Source organism: Pan troglodytes, chromosome 13 (assembly GCF_028858775.2).
Source record: "Pan troglodytes isolate AG18354 chromosome 13, NHGRI_mPanTro3-v2.0_pri, whole genome shotgun sequence".
NCBI classification, from domain to species: Eukaryota; Metazoa; Chordata; class Mammalia; order Primates; family Hominidae; genus Pan; species Pan troglodytes.
The window spans coordinates 31006790-31026774 of record NC_072411.2 but is presented as its reverse complement, the minus strand read 5'-3'; the positions used below and the strand labels follow the sequence as shown (position 1 = coordinate 31026774).

Sequence of the window (19985 nt, the reverse complement as noted above, 5' to 3'; positions counted from 1 at the left end):
GAGTCCCCAAATCCCAAAAGTAGGGAAGCCACCCGTGCAGCCTTCAGTCTGTGGCCGAAGGCCTGAGAGCCCCTGGCAAACCCTTGGTGTAGGTCCAAGAGTCCAAAAGCTGAAAGAACTTGGAGTTTGACGTTTGAGGGCAGGAAGCAACCAGCACGGGAGAAAGGTGGAGCCAGTCGAGCCCTTCCATATTCCTTGCCTGCTTTTATCCTAGATGCGCTGGCAGCTGATTAGAGGGTGACCACCCAGACTGAGGGTGGGTCTGCATCTCCCAGTTCACTGACTCAACTGTTAATCTCCTTTGGTGACACCCTCACAGACACACCCAGGAACAATACTTTGCATCCTTCAATCCAATCAAGGTGACACTCAGTATTAACCATCACACCTGTTATCTACTCATGCCTGTCATTCCAGCAATTTTCTTGCTTCTTTTTCTGCATCTGAAATTTTAATTTCTCCACCAAATTCTTCACATCAAAAAACAAAAAAATGAAGTTATTTCATTTAACCTGAAAAAAACCAAAAACTCATAAAGAGCTAATGAATAAATTTATCTCAAACATTTGATAACTTTAATTATAACTTTAATATTCACAGCTTATATTTATCAATAGATTGTCTTAGGAAAAGAAAAAGACTTCCCATAAACTAGAAGAAAATGTAAAATATAACCAACATATAAACAGCAATGTGTTAAAGAATAATATATAAAGAATAATACAAATAACACAATTTAATGAACAAAGGATATAGACATTATACAAAATATGAAAACATGAATAGACAATATATAATGCCTAATATTGGTAATCAGGGAAATGCTATTAAACATAGCATAGCATTGTGTGTGTGGATGTGTGGATGTAAATGGCAGTAAAAGGTAAAAAGGGAAGGTGGTAAAAAGGGAGATGGTCTAATATTTTCAACATTTTTTAATTTTTGTTTTCTTTTGTGTTTTATTTATATATTTTTGGCAGCAAAATTGTGTTTACTAAAAAAAAATCTGGACTATGAACACACTTCACTGCTTTGAAGAACTCCAAGCCAAATAAAAAGACCAATCAATATTAAAAGCAGTATAACTGCTTACTTTTTAAAAAATACATAAAAAGAATCAAATGCAACAGTGTAGGAAGACAATCACCCCCATGTCAGAAGTCACAACTTCTTCCAAATAAAGAGTATGACCATCTGCCATAGTGAATCAATATTTATTTCAGGACATGCCATGTCAAAATAAAACAGAGTCAACCCTTGCCTTTAGCAATTATATTGTATTATAAAAGCACTTTATAACTCCATCCCATCTTTAAGTGTAAGTTACTGGTATGTGGGCTAATGATTATCTGTAAGCATTTCTCTATTCAGATCCATAATCCAAGTGCTCTCTGAATATTACAAGGTGACAATAAGTGGGAAGTGGAGGAGGAAGAGGAAAGAGAGGGGACTAAGGTTCTCCCAGTTTAAGGTTTTGTTGCAATGAGGGGATGAGGAAGTATGAAGATACTTTTGTTGTCTTTTCATCTTTATACTGTGTTAAGTAACGTTTACAACATAAATTCCGCAGGCTTTTCCTGACCTGTAACTCGAAGTTTTCTTCCTGCAAACAATGTATTTACAAATGTGTTTATTAGCTTACACAGCAATCTCACAATAACTAGTGAAGATTAAAAGGGCACACTCCTAGTGTATTTGTTTGCAGTGTTTTAAGGGAAATACATATTGCCATGGTGAAGCTCTAAATAGATTCAACGAAACATCTAAAAATTGAAAGTTGTTAAAAAAAAGCAAAGAAATATCACCAAAGAAAAAAGATTAATCGTAGCTTAAATATAAAACTAAATCATTAGTTAATTAAACTATACAGATCTCATACAAACCAAAACCAGCCTGAAAGACCCAACCTTAAAAAAATGCTAAAAAATAAGGCATAAATCTGCATAATATTGAGTTTTATTTCCATTCTCTCCTTTCCCTCTGCTATGTATGCTTTACCTGATCTGCCTCTAGGGGCTTACAAGAAAATGGTTTCCGCTTTCCATCTTCAATTTGACCTCAAATGTCCTGAGCAAAGTTTTTGCTATTCTACTGAGGGTTCTCTTGCTGGTAAGCTTTAGATATCGTTATTTCTGCTAATTCAGTAGTTTTGACCGTAGTGCCAAATTTAAATTCTTCCACTGGTTCTTCTGGAAGGAATTAAACTTTTACGGTGTCTTGCCTGCATAGTATTATTTTTTTAAAAAAGAAAACCCAAGCAAAATCTATTGCTTAAAGAGGTTTCTTATTTTTTAAACAAACAGAATAACTCTTGACAATTTTAAAACCTTGGGAGAAATAGTTCATTAGAACTTCATTATCTTACCATGAAGAATTAAATACTAAAAACCTGTTCTGAAGCACTTGGTTAATTTTCTCTCCCAGAGTCTAATAAAGCACATGTGAAAGGACCATTCGTTTTAGTCAGAAATACATTTTATGTTCTGCTACTTATAAGTACTCAGTATGTTCTTTAGGACTCATTTTGAAGATGCACCAGGAGGCTTTTCTCATTCAAGCACTGCCTACCGTGATCGCTGAATTCTGACCTCAAAGAAGATCTAAGTAATTTATATCAGTGCTCAAGAATAATTCTGGACATCTTGGTCCACAGCCTACAGCAAGTGGTATCTGTAAAATTAAAGGATAATTCCAGTGGGCTTGGTCGGACTGCTGCTTTGCCATCTCTTGTTTGTTTTGAGGAAGTGGGGGGAGGCTAGGTAAGAACAGGGAAATAGGGAACTGGGTAAGGGAGAGGTGAGAAAAGCAAGGAGAGATAAAGCAGGCTGTGAACATACTGCTCGTTAACCAAGCCATACTCATACTGTTGAGATTTCCATCATTTTGAAGTACATTATCATAACATTAAAAAAGAAAAAAATGTTAAGAAAATGTATCTAATTTTTAAAGTTATCACTGGAATACGCTGAAATAGTTTGGCTTTTTGTAAAATATAAATAATGAAGACGCTGACTTTTTTTGTGCTTGTGAAGCTAATAGATCATCTCCACGAGACAGGGAGCAATGATGAATTGCAAAACGTTATTAATGAAGGGAAAAGGTTCAAGCCAATATTCACACTGCAGTCAATGAAAGAGTAAGGGGGCTTCTGAGGAAGGGTTGAAGATGACATGGGAGAGTAGCAGGAACAACCCCCTTCGCTGACTGGTTGCTCCTGAGGCTTTTCCAGTTTTATGTCACTCATGTCTTCTCTGCTTCTGTCCTGTGTGCTTTCCATTCCCGGCAAAGCTGCTGCTACACGTCGAAAGAGCTGCTTTACATTGTATCCAGCTTTTGCCCTAGTTTCAATAAACCTAACATTCAGCCCTTTGGCTTTCCTCTCTCCCTCCTCAATTGACACTTGCCTCTTGTCAGCAAGATCTGTTCTATTTCCTACTAGCGTGATGATAACATCACTTCCTCTTTCTGTTCTGACATCATCAATCCACTTTGTAGTTTGCTGGAATGAGTTAACATTTGTGATATCGTAAACTACTACAGCTGCAGCAGAATCACGGATGTACCTGGGAATGAGGCTACGGAGACGTTCCTGACCCGCCGTATCCCACAGCCGAAGCCCGATTGTTCCATCCTCCAAGTACATAGTTTTTGATAAAAAGTCAATGCCAATTGTTGCCTGATAGGTGTTGTCAAAACTGTCATACATGAATCTGGTGATCAAAGATGTCTTTGCAACGCTTTGCTCCCCCAGGAACACCAGCTTGAATTTCCTCAGCGGATTCCCGAGGTCGCCGCCCGCGGACATCGTGGAACTAGAGGAGCTGTCGCCGCCTCAGCCCAGAGACCTCCCGGACCGATGCTGCTCCAGCCGGCTGACGAAAAAGGCGAGCGGAAGGGCGGGCGCCGAGCTCTCTGCGCCCCTGCAAGGGCCGGTGGAGGAGCCCGGCTGGAGGGCAGCAGGACTCTCCACAGACTGGCAGCCGCCGCCGCCTCCCGGCAGAGTAGCCGAGCACCGAGCGAGGCCCGCGGCTGGGAAGGGAAGGAGGGCGGTGTCGGCAGGAGCCAGGGGTGTGCTTTGGCTTCCCAAGGCTAGGGCCGTTCCCTCCTTCCGCACCCGGCTCCAAGACCTGCGGGAGAGAGACGGCGGGTGGCGGAGCCCGAAACGCAGACGTATCTGGGACCTCTCACGCGCGGCGCTTCGGCTTCCACAATCGCCGCCGCCGCAGCCCAACCTGCTGAGTGCGCGAGCCTCTGGCGCGGGGCGAGCCAGGGCGCCTCAACACATTTTTTAAATACACAAAACATATGTACTAAAAACAATGGGGCGGTGAAAACAAAATATTGCAAACTAGAAAAAAGACAAAATTGACATTGTAAAGACTATATTATGTATTATTAAATATATATTAAACAGAAATTTTATAAAATGTAGCGTCCCTATCTCCCAGTCTCTGTGAGAGGTCAGAAACCTAACTTTCCTAAGCCACAATTAAGCAAACACATCTGGCCTAATCACATGGACCAACCTGTCTCCTAACATCATGCAGGAAGTTTCAGGAGCTCCTGCAAAACTCTCCCGCCTTGCATTTGAACAGATATGTTAACTGATACAATTACACAAGAATTGTATCAAGATATTAGACTGAATCTCACAATCACACTCAGCCTGATTATTAACCCTTCTCCTGCATCTTGCTCACCTAAATGTATCTGCATTTTCTATGAAGTGAATAGCTTAGAAATGTATGTCGTCCATGTATTATAGTGTAAGTTATTGTAATATAGAAATATGGACTTTCTTTAACTCCCATTTTCTGCCTAGGAAATACCAATTTTTTTTAGTATGGCAAGTGTTTCCAAGCATTGAGAAGTGGAGAGTGTAGGATATCCACTGCAGAATGAGGTCTGCTTGTCATCCTCTTAGTCTCCACTGCTATCCCTCCCTCATCTCTCTCTGTTTCATTGATGAGTATAGAAGATCAGTCACTTTTATATGAAATGAAAATTGATGAAACTAAGGTGTTGATTTGATTATCCAACCAACCATTTATTGAGTGTTCATTATAAGTCAAATTGTGTTCTGGAGAACAGCTCAGGAAATGAATGTTTGACATCAATGTACATAACAGAAATACGAACATACCATTAAAAACTCAGACCTCTTATGACAATCCAGATTCTCATGTAAGTTTTGTGAAGCTCTTTCAAGATGACAATGTAACAATTCAAAAAAAATTATTTAAACAAGTCATTCTTGAGACAGAAAAATGGAATTAGAAGATCATATATGGCTACTTCACTAGCTGAAATCTTAAGTACTGTTTTTAGTCAATTGACAGCCATATAATTCTTAGTTTTATATACTGATATTCACCAGAAATTAAAAACTTTAAAAAATATTTCTGTCTCATTCTACTAATTTTAAAATTTCATTTATTTGGTTATATTTCTTCATTTTACCTGGCCTTGAATACTTCTTTCCTGCCCAGCATTAAGTTTAATTAATGTCTAATTTGTTTACTTGGTTTAGTTACTTTTGACCATGCTTAGTACACTTCTTGTGGAGCAGGCATGTAGAAATGTTTACAGGTTTATGGTCCTCACTCTTCCAAATCCCTAATGGCGGCACCCAACAGACACATACCACAATGTAAACACATACACACACACACCTGCACACCCATACTCACCCACCTACACACACAACCGCACACACCCATACTCACCCACCTACACACAGACACACACCCATACTCACCCACCTACACCTAGACACACCTGCACTCACCCACCCACATCCAGACTCACCCACACACACCTGTAGTCCCCAGCTACTCCCAAGGCTGAGGCAAGAGATGCTTGAATCTGGGAGGCAGAGGTTGCGGTGAGCCAAGATCATGCCTCTACACTCCAGCCTGCGTGACAGAGCAAAACCCTGTCTCCAGAAAAAAAAAAAAAAAAAAAATTAGACAGTTGTGGTAGCCCATGCCTGTATTCTCAGCTACTTGGGGGAGCTGAGTTGGGGGGAATCACTTGAGCCCGGGAAGTCGAGGCTACAGTGGGCTGTGGTCATGCCACTGCACTCCAGCCTGGGTGACAAAGTGAGATCCCTTCTCTACAAAGAAAAAAATAAATAAAGAAGTCATCCACCATGGGCACTGAGTCTGATAACCACATACTTTCCTCAGCATAAATCTCCCAGTAGAGTTGCTTTTAGAAAATAGAAGTCATCCCAGCGCAGTGGCTCATGCTGTAATCCCAGCACTTTGGGAAGCCAAGGTGGGAGAATTGCTCGAGTTGGAGACCATCCTGGGCAACGTAGTGAGACCACATCTCTATATACAATTTTAAAAAGTAGCTCCCTCACCCACAGCTGAGTTTTAACCCCATCCTCCCACTCCCCACCCCTCACCCCACCCTCCAGGACCAGGCCCTGTACTCACCTCTCCCTTTCTGTTCAGGGGAGCCCTGAGGGCCAGGAAGACCCTGATCCCCATTCTCTCCCTGCTCCCCCAGGGGACCCAATCAGTCCAGTGAGACCTGAGTGGCCCCTAGAGAAGGGAGCAGGTGGTTGGGGAACACAGGAGGAGTCACGTGGATGGGGGAGAAAGGCCAAGACACAGAGAATGCCCTGGGTGCAGGGTCTGTGGGTGGCCCTCACTGAGCAGGGACCCCGGGGCCTGGTGGCTGGGGGCCTGGAGCAGAGCAGGCCCCTCAGAGTCCCACAGGCTTCAGGGCTGAGGGTGATGGGAGACACACCTGGCCATGTGTCTGTCACTCACCTTCTCTTCCTCGGCTCCAGCATCGCTCCCGAAGCCAGGAAGCCCTGGGGGTCCCTTTGGGGAGACAGAAGTCCCTCTCTCCAGAGAGAGGAGGAAACTCGGTTCTCCCATCGCCTCCCACTTCCTGCAGGGCCTTAGCTGGCTGCCCCAGGGCGCCCACCCTCACCCCTCACCAGCCCCATCCCAGTCACTCACTACAGGACTGGAAGGCCCAGCCTGGCCTGTGGCTCCAGGTTGGCCTTGCTGACCCTGCAGATTTGAGGGGACCCCAGGGACGGGGAGGAGCACCCCACATTGCACTCCTCCCCGGGCTTTTCACCTTCCTCCTCAAGTCCAGCCCTCGCCTGCAGTGACTCACACTGGGCCCCAGAGCCCCTCAGACCATCAGCACCAGCTGGGCCTGTGGGACCCAAGGCACCCACAGCACCTGGAGGCCCAGAAATGCACACAAGGAATGTGTCCTGAAAGGCAGCAGAGGGGATGTGAATTGGAGCAGGGGTTCAAAGTGGAAGGGGTGAGGCAGGGAGGAGGGCCCGAAGCCTGGGAGCCCCAGGGCAGCAATAACTATAGGAAACCCCTGTCCCCAGAAGGGGTCAACATGGGATACGTGGATGGGGGTGGTGGGTAGACATCTGGAGACAGAGGCACCTGAGGGGCAGAAAGGCAGAGGGGAGGCTCCAGCACCCAGGGGCAGCCTCTCTTTCACCTGGGCTTTACTCCTCATCGGCCCTGGGGACCAGGCATGCCAGTGAGACCCTGCAAATGGGACGGAGGGAGAGAACATGAGGCCTGGGCAGCCAGGCGCCACTCTTCCCCTTCCTGTGCTACACACACACACACACACACTGCACACATGCACATACTATAGATGCATTGCACACACTGCACACACATGGCACACACACAGATGCAGAGGTCCTGTTTCGAAAACGCACAGGCGTCTGTGCATCTCGGGAAGAGCCAGTCGCCCACACCCCACCTGGAGGCCCAGGTTAACCTCTGGCCCAGCAGAAAAGCTGGCCAGTCCCTCCACCAGTGTCCATTGATTGGTCAGTAAACATGACCACCGCTGTTGAGAACATGTTCACCAAACCTCAGGAACAACATACCCAGGACGTCACAGACTCAAACCCATGTGCTCATGCCTCCCGTCGCCATGCACACATCAGGGACAGCACAGATACCAGGCATCTCCCTGCCCGCCCCACCAGCCATTGCCCAATCTCTACCACATGGCCTAGGGACTGCCTCCCAAGGTCCCAGAGCCCACCTCACTCACCCACTTGACTAGTGGCCCAGGGGTTCTATTCTCCCCAGCAGGACCAGGGAATGCCTAGGAAGAGAAGAACTGGGATGGGTGTGTGTTTGGCCTCCAGCCAAGGGACCTCTCAGGAGTGGGTATAGAAGAGGGCTAAGGGGCTGAAGGCTGGGGCTCAGTGGGGGTGGTGGGGTCACTGGTCATTCACAGATTGTCCTGGTTCGCCATCCTTGCCACAGTCACCCTTAGAACTGTCCCGGCCCTGCAGGGGTGAAGCAAGGCCAGAGGAGGCCCCAACCTGGCTGGCATCACCCCTAAAACTGCCAATCCTCCCATCCCCCTGCCTGTCCTGCCATATCTCCAGTTTCCCAGTACCCAAGCCCATTAGCCACATGGAGGCTCCTCATAGAAGCCCCACCCTCTTTTCCCCTTCCCCCTCCCTAAGACACCCGAGTCACCTTCTCCAGGGGGGTCAGGGTCTCCAGGAAAATCAAGACCCTGATCCAAAGAGAGAACAAGGATCAAGGTCGCAGCCCCTTAAGCCCGCTCAACACAGACTACCACAGGCACATGCCACCCTCTCCCTCTGTACAGACAGTGCCTGCCGCCTTGCCAGATCTGTCCCACAGACCCTGGCTGATGGATGAAATGAGTACTCAGACACAGGCATGCAGTGTAAGGCAGCTAGGTGACTGCCTGGCCCCAGTGGCCAGAGAGCAGCTGTGAGAAGCTGGAGCTGCTTGCTTTTATTCAGTGCAGGCACAATGGTGAAAACCTGGAGCCAACACAACCTGTAGGTAATTAACATTTATTGTTCCCCTTTCAGGGAATGTCAGGCGCACGGATGATCAAAGGTCAGTTCCTGGTTGATGTAAGTGAACAATCTCGTTTAAGAAAAATTCCCCCACACTCCCTTGTAGCTACTCCTTGCCCTCTACCTCAGGGTTATAGAACAGCTGCCTTCAGCTATTCTCCTCCTGGGGCTCTGTAGAAACTTCCGACCTTTCAGAAGGTTTGTGTCCTTTCCCTGTAGTTTTTCCCACCACTCTGGCCAATCCCCCACACCGCCTCCCTAGGAAGAGGGTCTCTTTTATCGGAGTGTGATGAGATTCCTGAGGGGTTATTAGACCCTGTTTCGTGAAGGAATAGAAGGTGGAGAATTGTTAGGGCTATAATGATGAAAGGTAAGATGAAATGGAAGGTGAAGAATCGTGTAAGAGTGGCTTTGTCAACTGAAAATCACCTCGGATTCACTGGGCAAGGTCAGTCCCGACATATGGACTAGCTGATATTAGGTTTGTGGTTACTGTAGCACCTCAGAATGATATTTGGCCTCATGGAAGCACATAGCCTATAAACGCTGTTGCTGTGGTTGTAAGCAAGAGAATAATGCCAGTGTTTCAGGTTTCCAAATACATGAATGAGCCATAATATAAGCCTCGGCCGACATGTAGGAAGAGGCAGATGAAGAATGTTGAAGTACCATTAGTGTGAAAAAAGCGGGTAATTCAGCTGTAGTTCACATCTCGGTTAATATAGGCGACTGAAGAGAAAGAAATTGAGGTATCTGGTGTGTAATGTATGGCCAGATATAACCCTGTGATGATCTGAAGGATTAAGCAGGTGCCAAGAAGTCAGCCCAAGTTTCATCATATAGAGATATGAGATGGAGTGGGGAGGTCGATGAGTGAATAATAAATGATTTTTATTAGTGGATTTGTTTTATGTATTATGGTCATTAGTGTTCTTATAGTTGAAATGCAACAATGGTTTTTCTTATCATTAGTCATGGTTATAATCCATGTGGGAATAATGACATACGCTTTGTTCTTATTAAGTGTTCTTTTGGTTATGGGATTTGTAGGTTTTTCTTCTAAACCTCCAATTTATGGGGTCTTAGGGTTAATTATTAGTGGTGCTGTGGGTTGCGTTATTGTACTAAATTATGGTGGGGCTTTTATGGGATTAATAGTCTTTTTGATTTACTTGTAGGGGATGATGGTTGTTTTTGGCTATACTGCGGCGATGGCTATTGAGGAATATCCAGAGGAGTGGGGATCAAGCATTGAGGTTTTAGGAACATTATTATTGGGTTTAGCAGTAGAGTTGGTGTTAATTTGATGAATAGCTGAGTATGATGGGCTGGTGGTTCTAGTTAATTTTAGTAGTATGGGAAGTTGAGTAATTTTTGAGAGTGAGGGGCCAGGGTTGGTTCATGAGGATTCTGTGGGTGCAGGTGCTTTCTGTAATTGTGGGTGTTGATTGGTGGTGGTTGCTGGTTGAATTGTTGGCTGGTGTTGATATTATAATTGAAGTTACTCAGGGCAACAGATTAAATACTTAAGAGTAAACTCAAAAAGGTTGGAACAAAAGAAGAGGAAATAAGATTTAATTAGGCCTTTTTGAGTAGTTATAGTAACAGAGGCTGTGATTTGGGTTTGTGAAATTGTTTTTGGTATGGACTTTTCTAGTCAAATTAGATAATAGAAGTGATGCCAGGTTTTGGCTTATAGATAGGCTTGAGTGAGGGGTTATATAGTGAATTGTGATTGAGTAAAATCCTAATATGTTAGAAAAGTTGAATATTTGTAATGGGTGTTTTATTTTAAGATTATTAATTATAGAACTCAGTTCTATAGCCAGTAAAAGCCCTAGGATGTTTACACCTAGGGCTGCAAGTTTTAAATGAGGTGCTATTGTTGTTTGTGGGGATGAAGCAGGGGCAATGCTATTGGTGAGGAGAAACCCAGCAAAGATGCTGTCAATTATAAGGTGTTTAATTGGATTTATTAGGGAAGGAATATTTTCATTAATGTTATTAGGGTTGGGAAGTGGGGTTGTACTATTAGGGCAAAGGAAATAATTTGCATACTGTAGACACTTGTTAGGGAAGTGGCAATGAAAGTAATAGAGAGGGCTCAGGCGTTGGTATATGACGTGTTTGCGGTTTCGATGATGAGATCTTTAGAGTAAAAGCCTGTGAGGAAGGGCATACCCATAAGTGCTAGGCTGCCAGTAATAAGGGAGGAGAAAGTAAGGGGTAAAGTCTTAAATAGTCCTTCTGTTTTTCAGATGTCTTGTTCATCGTTGAGGCTGTGGATGATGGATCCTGAACACATAAATAATATAACTTTGAAAAAGGCGTGGGTGCAGATGTGTAGGAATGCTAGGTGTGGTTGATTAATGCCAATTGTGGTTATTCTAAGGCCTAGTTGACTTGAGGTGGAGAGTGCTACGGTTTTTTCAATATTATTTTGTGTTAAAGCACAGATTGCTGTAAAAAAGTGGTAATAGCCCCTAGACATAGTGTAAGGGTTTGGATTAACACATTATTTTCTATTAAGGGGTGGAAATGAATAAGTAGGAACACTCCTGCCACAACTATAGTGCTAGAGTGGAGTAGGGCTGAGACAGGGGCTGGGCCTTCCATGGCAGAAGGAAGTCAGGAGTGGAGGCCAAGTTGGGCTGTTTTTCCTGCTGCTGCTAAGAGAAGCAGCAATTAATGGAAGAAGATCGGGGGTAGGATTTAGGATAAATATTTGTTGAGGCTCTCATGTATTGGAGGATGTGAGGAATCAGGCTATAGCTAAAATGAAGCCAATATCGCCAATGCGATTATGTAGGATCGCTTGCAGGGCTGTTGTATTAGCATCTGATCAGCCATGTCATCAGCCAGTTAGTAGAAAAGACACAATTCCTACACCTTCTCATCCAATAAAAAGTTGAAAAAGGTTGTTGGCGGTAACTAGAATTAATATTGTGGTGTGGAAAATAAGTAAATACTTGAAAAACTGATCAATATTAGGATCTAACTTTATATATCATATAAAGAATTCTATAATCAGGTGACAAATAGTGCTACTGGAATAAACATTATGGAGAAGTAGTCTGAAGCTTAATGAGAGTTTAAGGGTTTGGATTGTTATTCAATATCAGTTTGAGATGATGGGTTATTGGTCTGTAGATATAGTCTTGTGGGAATGAGGCTAATGGTGAAGGTGCATGTGATAGCTATTTTTACGTAATATAGGTACAAGTTCTTCTTGTAAGGGTTGATGAAGGTAATAATAATTGCTAAGGTTAAGGAGATTAAGGTTATTATGGTAATACGTGATTATTACTTTTATTTGGAGTTGCACCAATATTTTTGGTTCCTAAGACCAACAGATAGCTCTTATCCTCTAAAAGTTGAGAAAGCCATGTTGTCAGGCATGGGGGCATGAGTCAGCAGTTCTTGCACACTTTCTTGGTAAATAAGAAGAAGCAGACTTCTATTATTAGATCCATAATCTCACGTTTTGATTAAACTGTATTTGTAGGGTATAGACTGTATAATAATTTTAGGGTTTAGAGATAATAGGAGAATAGGTGAAAGGTGTATAAATATTAATATAGTTTTTCATGTAAAGGAGGGCTTAATACTGTTAATATAATAAGTAAGTGTTCACTGGTGTGTTGTGACAAGCATGTGAAGGAAATAAAGGGCTGTAATTAATATATTACATCCTATAAGCATAATGGTAATATTTGATCAGGAGAGTGAAGCCACTCTTACGAGGAGTTTGCCTATTAGATTAGTGGAGGGGGGTAAGGCAGGGTTAGTAAAATTTGCTATAAGCCATCAAAAGGGTATTAGTGGAAATAATGTTTGAAGCCCTCGAGAGAGTAATATGATTCGGCTGTGGATTCGCTTGTAGTTTGAATTTGCTAGGCAGAAAAGTAGGGACGAAGTAAGTCCGTGGGCAATTATGAGGATAATTGCAAGATAAAGCTTCAGGGGATTTGAATAAGGATAGCCATAATAACAAGTGCCATATGGCTTACGGAGGAATATGCAATAAGTGACTTTAGATCAGTTTGTCATAGACAGATAGAGCTTCTCATAACTATACCTCATAAGGATAACATGAGGAAGGGATAGACTATATATTCTGTCAGGGGGCTGAGGATAAGGGTTAAGTCGTATTATGCCATAGCCGCCTAGTTTTAGGAGTCCTGCTGCAAGTACTATTGAACTGGCAATAGGAGTTTCTACATGGGCTTTAGGAAGTCATAGGTGAAGTCCGTATAGGGGTATTTTTACCATAAAAGCCATTATACACACCATATAAAGTTGTTGGATCAGGAAATTAATAGTTGTTGGGTATTAAATGTTATTATGCTCAGTGAGCCTAGGATATTTTGGGTGTAAGTAAGTATAATAAGTAGGGGGAGAGATCCTACTAGTGTATAAAGTAAGAAATATGTGCTTGCATTGAGGCATTCTAGTTGGTTGCCCCAGCGGGTAATAATAATTAAGGTGGGGATAAGTGTAGCTTCAAAGAGAATATAAAATATAATTAGTTCCGTGGCTGTAAATGCTATAATTAGAAAAACTTGTAGGGAGATCAATATGGAAATATAGAGCTTTTTCTGTGGGAGGGATTCACTGGAGAGGTGATACTGGCTTGCTATAATTATAAGAGGTAATGGCCAGGCTGTTAAGATTAGAAGGGGTGATGTTAGGGGATCAGAGGAGAAAGTTGATGAGAAGTTGAATAGATTGTTGTTGAATTGATTAAAGAATAATAGGGCAATAAAGCTGATAATTAGGCTGTGAGTGGTTATATTGATCCAGAGTATAGGATTTTTAGAGAGTCATGTTATTGGTAGCAGTGTGATTGTTGGAATGATAACTTTTAGCATTGAAGTAAATTTAGGTTATGCACATAGTTTAAGCCATATGTGTTGGAAATTGAAACTAGTAAGGCAAGGCCCACTGTGGCTTTGCAGGAGCAAATACTAGTAGGGTGATGGGTACTACGGTTGCTAGGGTAAAATGTATATTTAAAGTTATAAGGAGGGGTGGAGCCAAGATGGCCAAATAGGAACAGCTCCGGTCTACAGCTCCCAGCATAAGCGATGCAGAAGACGGGTGATTTCTGCATTTTCATCTGAGCTTTGAAGAGAGCAGTGGTTATCCCAGCATGCAGCTGGAGATCTGAGAACGGGCAGACTGCCTCCTCAAGTGGGTCCCTGACCCCTGATCCCCGAGCAGCCTAACTGGGAGGCACCCCCCAGTAGGGGCAGACTGACACCTCACACGGCCAGGTACTTCTCTGAGACAAAACTTCCAGAGGAACGATCAGACAGCAGCATTTGCAGTTCATGAAAATCTGCTGTTCTGCAGCCACTGCTGTGGGTACCCAGGCAAACAGGGTCTGGAGTGGACCTCTAGCAAACTCCAACAGACCTGCAGCTGAGGGTCCTGTCTGTTAGAAGGAAAACTAACAAACAGAAAGGACATCCACACCAAAAACCCTTCTGTACATCACCATCATCAAAGACCAAAAGTAGATAAAACCACAAAGATGGGGAAAAAACAGAGCAGAAAAACTGCAAACTCTAAAAAGCAGAGCGCCTCTCCTCCTCCAAAGGAATGCAGTTCCTCACCAGCAACGGAACAAAGCTGGATGGAGAATGACTTTGACGAGTTAAGAGAAGAAGCCTTCAGATGATCAAACTACTCTGAGCTACAGGAGGAAATTCAAACCAAAGGCAAAGAAGTTAAAAACTTTGAAAAAAATTTAGACAAATGTATAACTAGAATAACCAATGCACAGAAGTCCTTAAAGGAGCTGATGGAGCTGAAAGCCAAGGCTCGAGAAATACATGAAGAATGCAGAAGCCTCAGGAGCCAATGCGATCAACTGGAAGAAAGGGTATCAGTGATGGAAGATGAAATGAATGAAATGAAGTGAAAAGGGAAGTTTAGAGAAAAAGAATAAAAAGAAATGAACAAAGCCTCCAAGAAATATGGGACTATGTGAAAAGACCAAATCTACGTCTGATTGGTGTACCTGAAAGTGACGGGGAGAACAGAACCAAGTTGGAAAACACTCTACAAGATATTATCCAGGAGAACTTCCCCAATCTAGCAAGGCAGGCCAACATTCAAATTCAGGAAATACAGAGAATGCCACAAAGATACTCCTCGAGAAGAGCAACTCCAAGACACATAATTGTCAGATTCACCAAAGTTGAAATGAAGGAAAAAATGTTAAGGGCAGCCAGAGAGAAAGGTCGGGTTACCCACAAAGGGAAGCCCATCAGACTAACAGCAGATCTCTTGGCAGAAACTCTACAAGCCAGAAGAGAGTGGGGGCCAATATTCAACATTCTTAAAGAAAAGAATTTTCAACCCAGAATTTCATATCCAGCCAAACTAAGCTTCATAAGTGAAGGAGAAATAAAATACTTTACAGACAAGCAAATGCTGAGAGATTTTGTCACCACCAGGCTTGCCCTAAAAGAGCTCCTGAAGGAAGCACTAAACATGGAAAGGAACAACCGGTACCAGCCACTGCAAAATCATGCCAAATTGTAAAGACCATCCAGGCTAGGAAGAAACTGCATCAAGTAACAAGCAAAATCACCAGCTAACATCATAATGACAGGATCAAATTCACACATAACAATATTAACTTTAAATGTAAATGGTCTACATGCTCCAATTAAAAGACACAGACTGGCAAATTGGATAAAGAGTCAAGACCCATCAGTGTGCTGTATTCAGGAAACCCATCTCACGTGCAGAGACACACAAAGGCTCAAAATAAAGGGATGGAGGAAGATCTACCAAGCAAATGGAAAACAAAAAAAGGCAGGGGTTGCAATGCTACTCTTTGATAAAACAGACTTTAAACCAGCAAAGATCAAAAGAGACAAAGAAGGCCATTCCATAATGGTAAAGGGATCAATTCAACAAGAAGAGCTAACTATCCTAAATATATATGCACCCAATACAGGAGCACCCAGATTCATAAAGCAAGTCCTGAGTGACCTACAAAGAGACTTACACTCCCACACAATAATAATGGGAGACTTTAACACCCCACTGTCAACATTAGACAGATCAATGAGACAGAAAGTTAACAAGGATGCCCAGGAATTGAACTCAGCTCTGCACCAAGCGGACCTAATAGACATCTACAGAACTCTCCACCCCAAATCAAAAGAATATACATTTTTTTTAGCACCACACCACACCTATTCCAAAACTGACCACATAGTTGGAAGTAAAGCACTCCTCACCAAATGTAAAAGAACGGAAATTATAACAAACTGTCTCTCAGACCACAGTGCAATCAAACTAGAACTCAGGATTAAGAAACTCACTCAAAACCGCTCAACTATATGGAAACTGAACAACCTGCTCCTGAAAGACTACTGGGTACATAACAAAATGAAGGCAGAAATAAAGATGTTCTTTGAAACCAATGAGAACAAAGACACAACATACCAGAATCTCTGGGACACATTCAAAGCAGTGTGTAGAGGGAAATTTATAGCACTAAATGCCCACAAGAGAAAGCAGAAAAAATCCAAAATTGACACCCTAACATCACAATTAAAAGAACTAGAAAAGCAAGAGCAAACACATTCAAAAGCTAGCAGAAGGCCAGAAATAACTAAAATCAGAGCAGAACTGAAGGAAATAGAGACACAAAAAACCCTTCAAAAAATTAATGAATCCAGGATCTGGTTTTTTGAAAGGATCAACAAAATTGATAGACCGCTAGCAAGACTAATAAAGAAGAAAAGAGAGAAGAATCAAATAGACGCAATAAAAAATGATAAAGGGGATATCACCACCGATCCCACAGAAATACAAACTACCATCAGAGAATATTACAAACACCTCTACGCAAATAAACTAGAAAATCTAGAAGAAATGGATAAATTCCTCGACACATACACCCTCCCAAGACTAAACCAGGAAGAAGTTGAATCTCTGAATAGACCAATAACAGGCTCTGAAATTGTGGCAATAATCAATGGCTTACCAACCAAAAAAAGTCTAGGACCAGATGGATTCACATCCGAATTCTACCAGAGGTACAACGAGGAGCTGGTACCATTCCTTCTGAAACTATTCCAATCAATAGAAAAAGGAATCCTCCCTAACTCATTTTATGAGGCCAGCATCATCCTGATACCAAAGCTGGGCAGAGACATAACCAAAAAAGGGAATTTTAGACTAATATCCTTGATGAACATTGATGCAAAAATCCTCAGTAAAATACTGGCAAACCGAATCCAGCAGCACATCAAAAAGCTTATCCACCATGATCAAGTGGGATTCATCCCTGGGATGCAAGGCTGGTTCAACATACACAAATCAATAAATGTAATCCAGCATATAAACAGAACCAAAGACAAAAACCACATGATTATCTCAATAGATGCAGAAAAGGCCTTTGACAAAATTCAACAACCCTTCATGCTAAAAACTCTCAATAAATTAGGTATTGATGGGACGTATCTCAAAATATTAAGAGCTATCTATGACAAACCCACAGCCAATATCATACTGAATGGGCAAAAACTGGTAGCATTCTCTTTGAAAACTGGCACGAGAGAGGGATGCCCTCTCTCACCACTCCTATTCAACATAGTGTTGGAAGTTCTGGCCAGGGCAATTAGGCAGGAGAAGGAAATAAAGGGTATTCAATTAGGAAAAGAGGAAGTCAAATTGTCCCTGTTTGCAGATGACATGACTGTATATCTAGAAAACCCCATTGTCTCAGCCCAAAACCTCCTTAAGCTGATAAGCAACTTCAGCAAAGTCTCAGGATACAAAATCAATGTACAAAAATCACAAGCATTCTTATACACCAATAACAGGCAAACAGAGAGCCAAATCATGAGTGAACTCCCATTCACAATTGCTTCAAAGAGAATAAAATACCTAGGAATCCAACTTACAAGGGATGTGAAGAACCTCTTCAAGGAGAACTACAAACCACTGCTCAGTGAAATAAAAGAGGATACAAAGAAATGGAAGAACATTCCATGCTCATGGGTAGGAAGAATCAATATCGTGAAAATGGCCATACTGCCCAAGGTCATTTATAGATTCAATGCCATCCCCATCAAGCTACCAAAGACTTTATTCACAGAATTGGAAAAAACTACTTTAAAGTTCATATGGAACCAAAAAAGAGCCCACATTGCCAAGTCAATCCTGAACCAAAAGAACAAAGCTGGAGGCATCACACTACCTGACTTCAAACTATACTACAAGGCTACAGTAACCAAAACAGCATGGTACTGGTACCAAAACAGAGATATAGATCAATGGAACAGAACAGAGCCCTCAGAAATAACACCGCATATCTACAACTATCTGATCTTTGACAAACCTGGGAAAAACAAGCAATGGGGAAAGGATTCCCTATTTAATAAATGGTGCTGGGAAAACTGGCTAGCCATATGTAGAAAGCTGAAACTGGACCTCTTCCTTACACCTTATACAAAAATTAATTCAAGATGGATTAAAGACTTAAACGTTAGACCTAAAACCATAAAAACCCTGAAACCCAAGAAAACATAGGCATTACCATTCAGGACATAGGCATGGGCAAGGACTTCATGTCTAAAACACCAAAAGCAATGGCAACAAAAGCCAAAATTGACAAATGGGATGTAATTAAACTAAAGAGCTTCTGCACAGCAAAAGAAACTACCATCAGAGTGAACAGACAACCTACAAAATGGGAGAAAATTTTCGCAACCTACTCATCTGACAAAGGGCTGATATCCAGAATCTACAATGAACTCAAACAAATTTACAAGAAAAAAACAAACAAGCCCATGAAAAAGTGGGTGAAGGACACGAACAGACACTTCTCAAAAGAAGACATCTATGCAGCCAAAAAACACATGAAAAAATGCTCACCATCACTGGCCATCAGAGAAATGCAAATCAAAACCACAATGAGATGCCATCTCACACCAGTTAGAATGGCAATCATTAAAAAGTCAGGAAACAACAGGTGCTGGAGAGAATGTGGAGAAATAGGAACACTTTTACACTGTTGGTGGGACTGTAAACTAGTTCAACCATTGTGGAAGTCAGTGTGGTGATTCCTCAGGGATCTAGAACTAGAAATACCATTTGACCCAGCCATCCCATTACTGGGTATATAGCCAAAGGACTATAAATCATGCTGCTATAAAGACACATGCACACGTATGTTTATTGAGGCACTATTCACAATAGCAAAGACTTGGAGCCAACCCAAATGTCCAACAATGATAGACTGGATTAAGAAAATGTGGCACATATACACCATGGAATACTATGCATCCATAAAAAATGAAGAGTTCATGTCCTTTGTAGGGACATGGATGAAATTGGAAATCATCATTCTCAGAAGCTATCACAAGGACAAAAAACCAAACACCGCATGTTCTCACTCATAGGTGGGAATTGAACAATGAGAACACATGGACACAGGAAGGGGAACATCACACTCTGGGGTCTGTTGTGGGGTGGGGGGAGGGGGGAGGGATAGCATTAGGAGATATACCTAATGCTAAATGACGAGTTAATGGGTGCAGCACACCAGCATGGCACATGTATACATATGTAACTAACCTGCACATTGTGCACATGTACCCTAAAACTTAAAGTATAATAATAATAAAATAAATAAATAAATAAATAAGTAAATAAAGTTATAAGGGTATTTATGATGAATAATGATAATATTATCCCTTCTAGGCATAGTAGGAAAAAAGTTGTATTTATATATAGCAATGCTGGCAGCTAGGACTGTGAGAGAAAGGAGTAGAAGAACTGCTGATATTAAGTGGGATTGATAGATTAATAACCCCAGAAGTGATATGGTATATGTGAATATAATATTTATGTAAATAGGGGGCATTTGGTAAACATGTTCTATCATAACTAACGAGTCAAAATCATTTATTTTGGCTTAAACTACTTACCAATTCAGTTCAGTCTAATCCTTTTTGAGTTCATTCATAAGTTAAACCTAGGCTTAAAATGATAACTAGCATAAGGGATGTACTAATTATTAGTGTCAGGTTACTTGTTTGAAGGGCTCATGGTAAGGGTAGCAGTAGGGTGATTTCTAAGTCAAATAGGAGGAATGTGA

General features: G+C 42.2%; 1 protein-coding gene across 1 annotated transcript; it reads right to left on the bottom strand.

Moving 5' to 3' along the window:
• Positions 1–570: 570 nt before the first annotated feature.
• On the bottom strand, positions 571–4253 carry LOC112207946 (ras-related protein Rab-6C). The gene has a single exon (XM_024353927.3). It carries the CDS (start codon positions 3803–3805, stop codon positions 3041–3043), a length of 765 nt encoding a protein of 254 aa, XP_024209695.1. The 5' UTR covers positions 3806–4253; the 3' UTR covers positions 571–3040.
• Between the last annotated feature and the right edge of the window lie 15732 nt (positions 4254–19985).

Excerpts from the sequence above, each read along its gene's own strand:
- LOC112207946 (XM_024353927.3), bottom strand. The coding sequence starts at position 3,805 with ATGTCCGCGGGCGGCGACCTCGGGAATCCGCTGAGGAAATTCAAGCTG.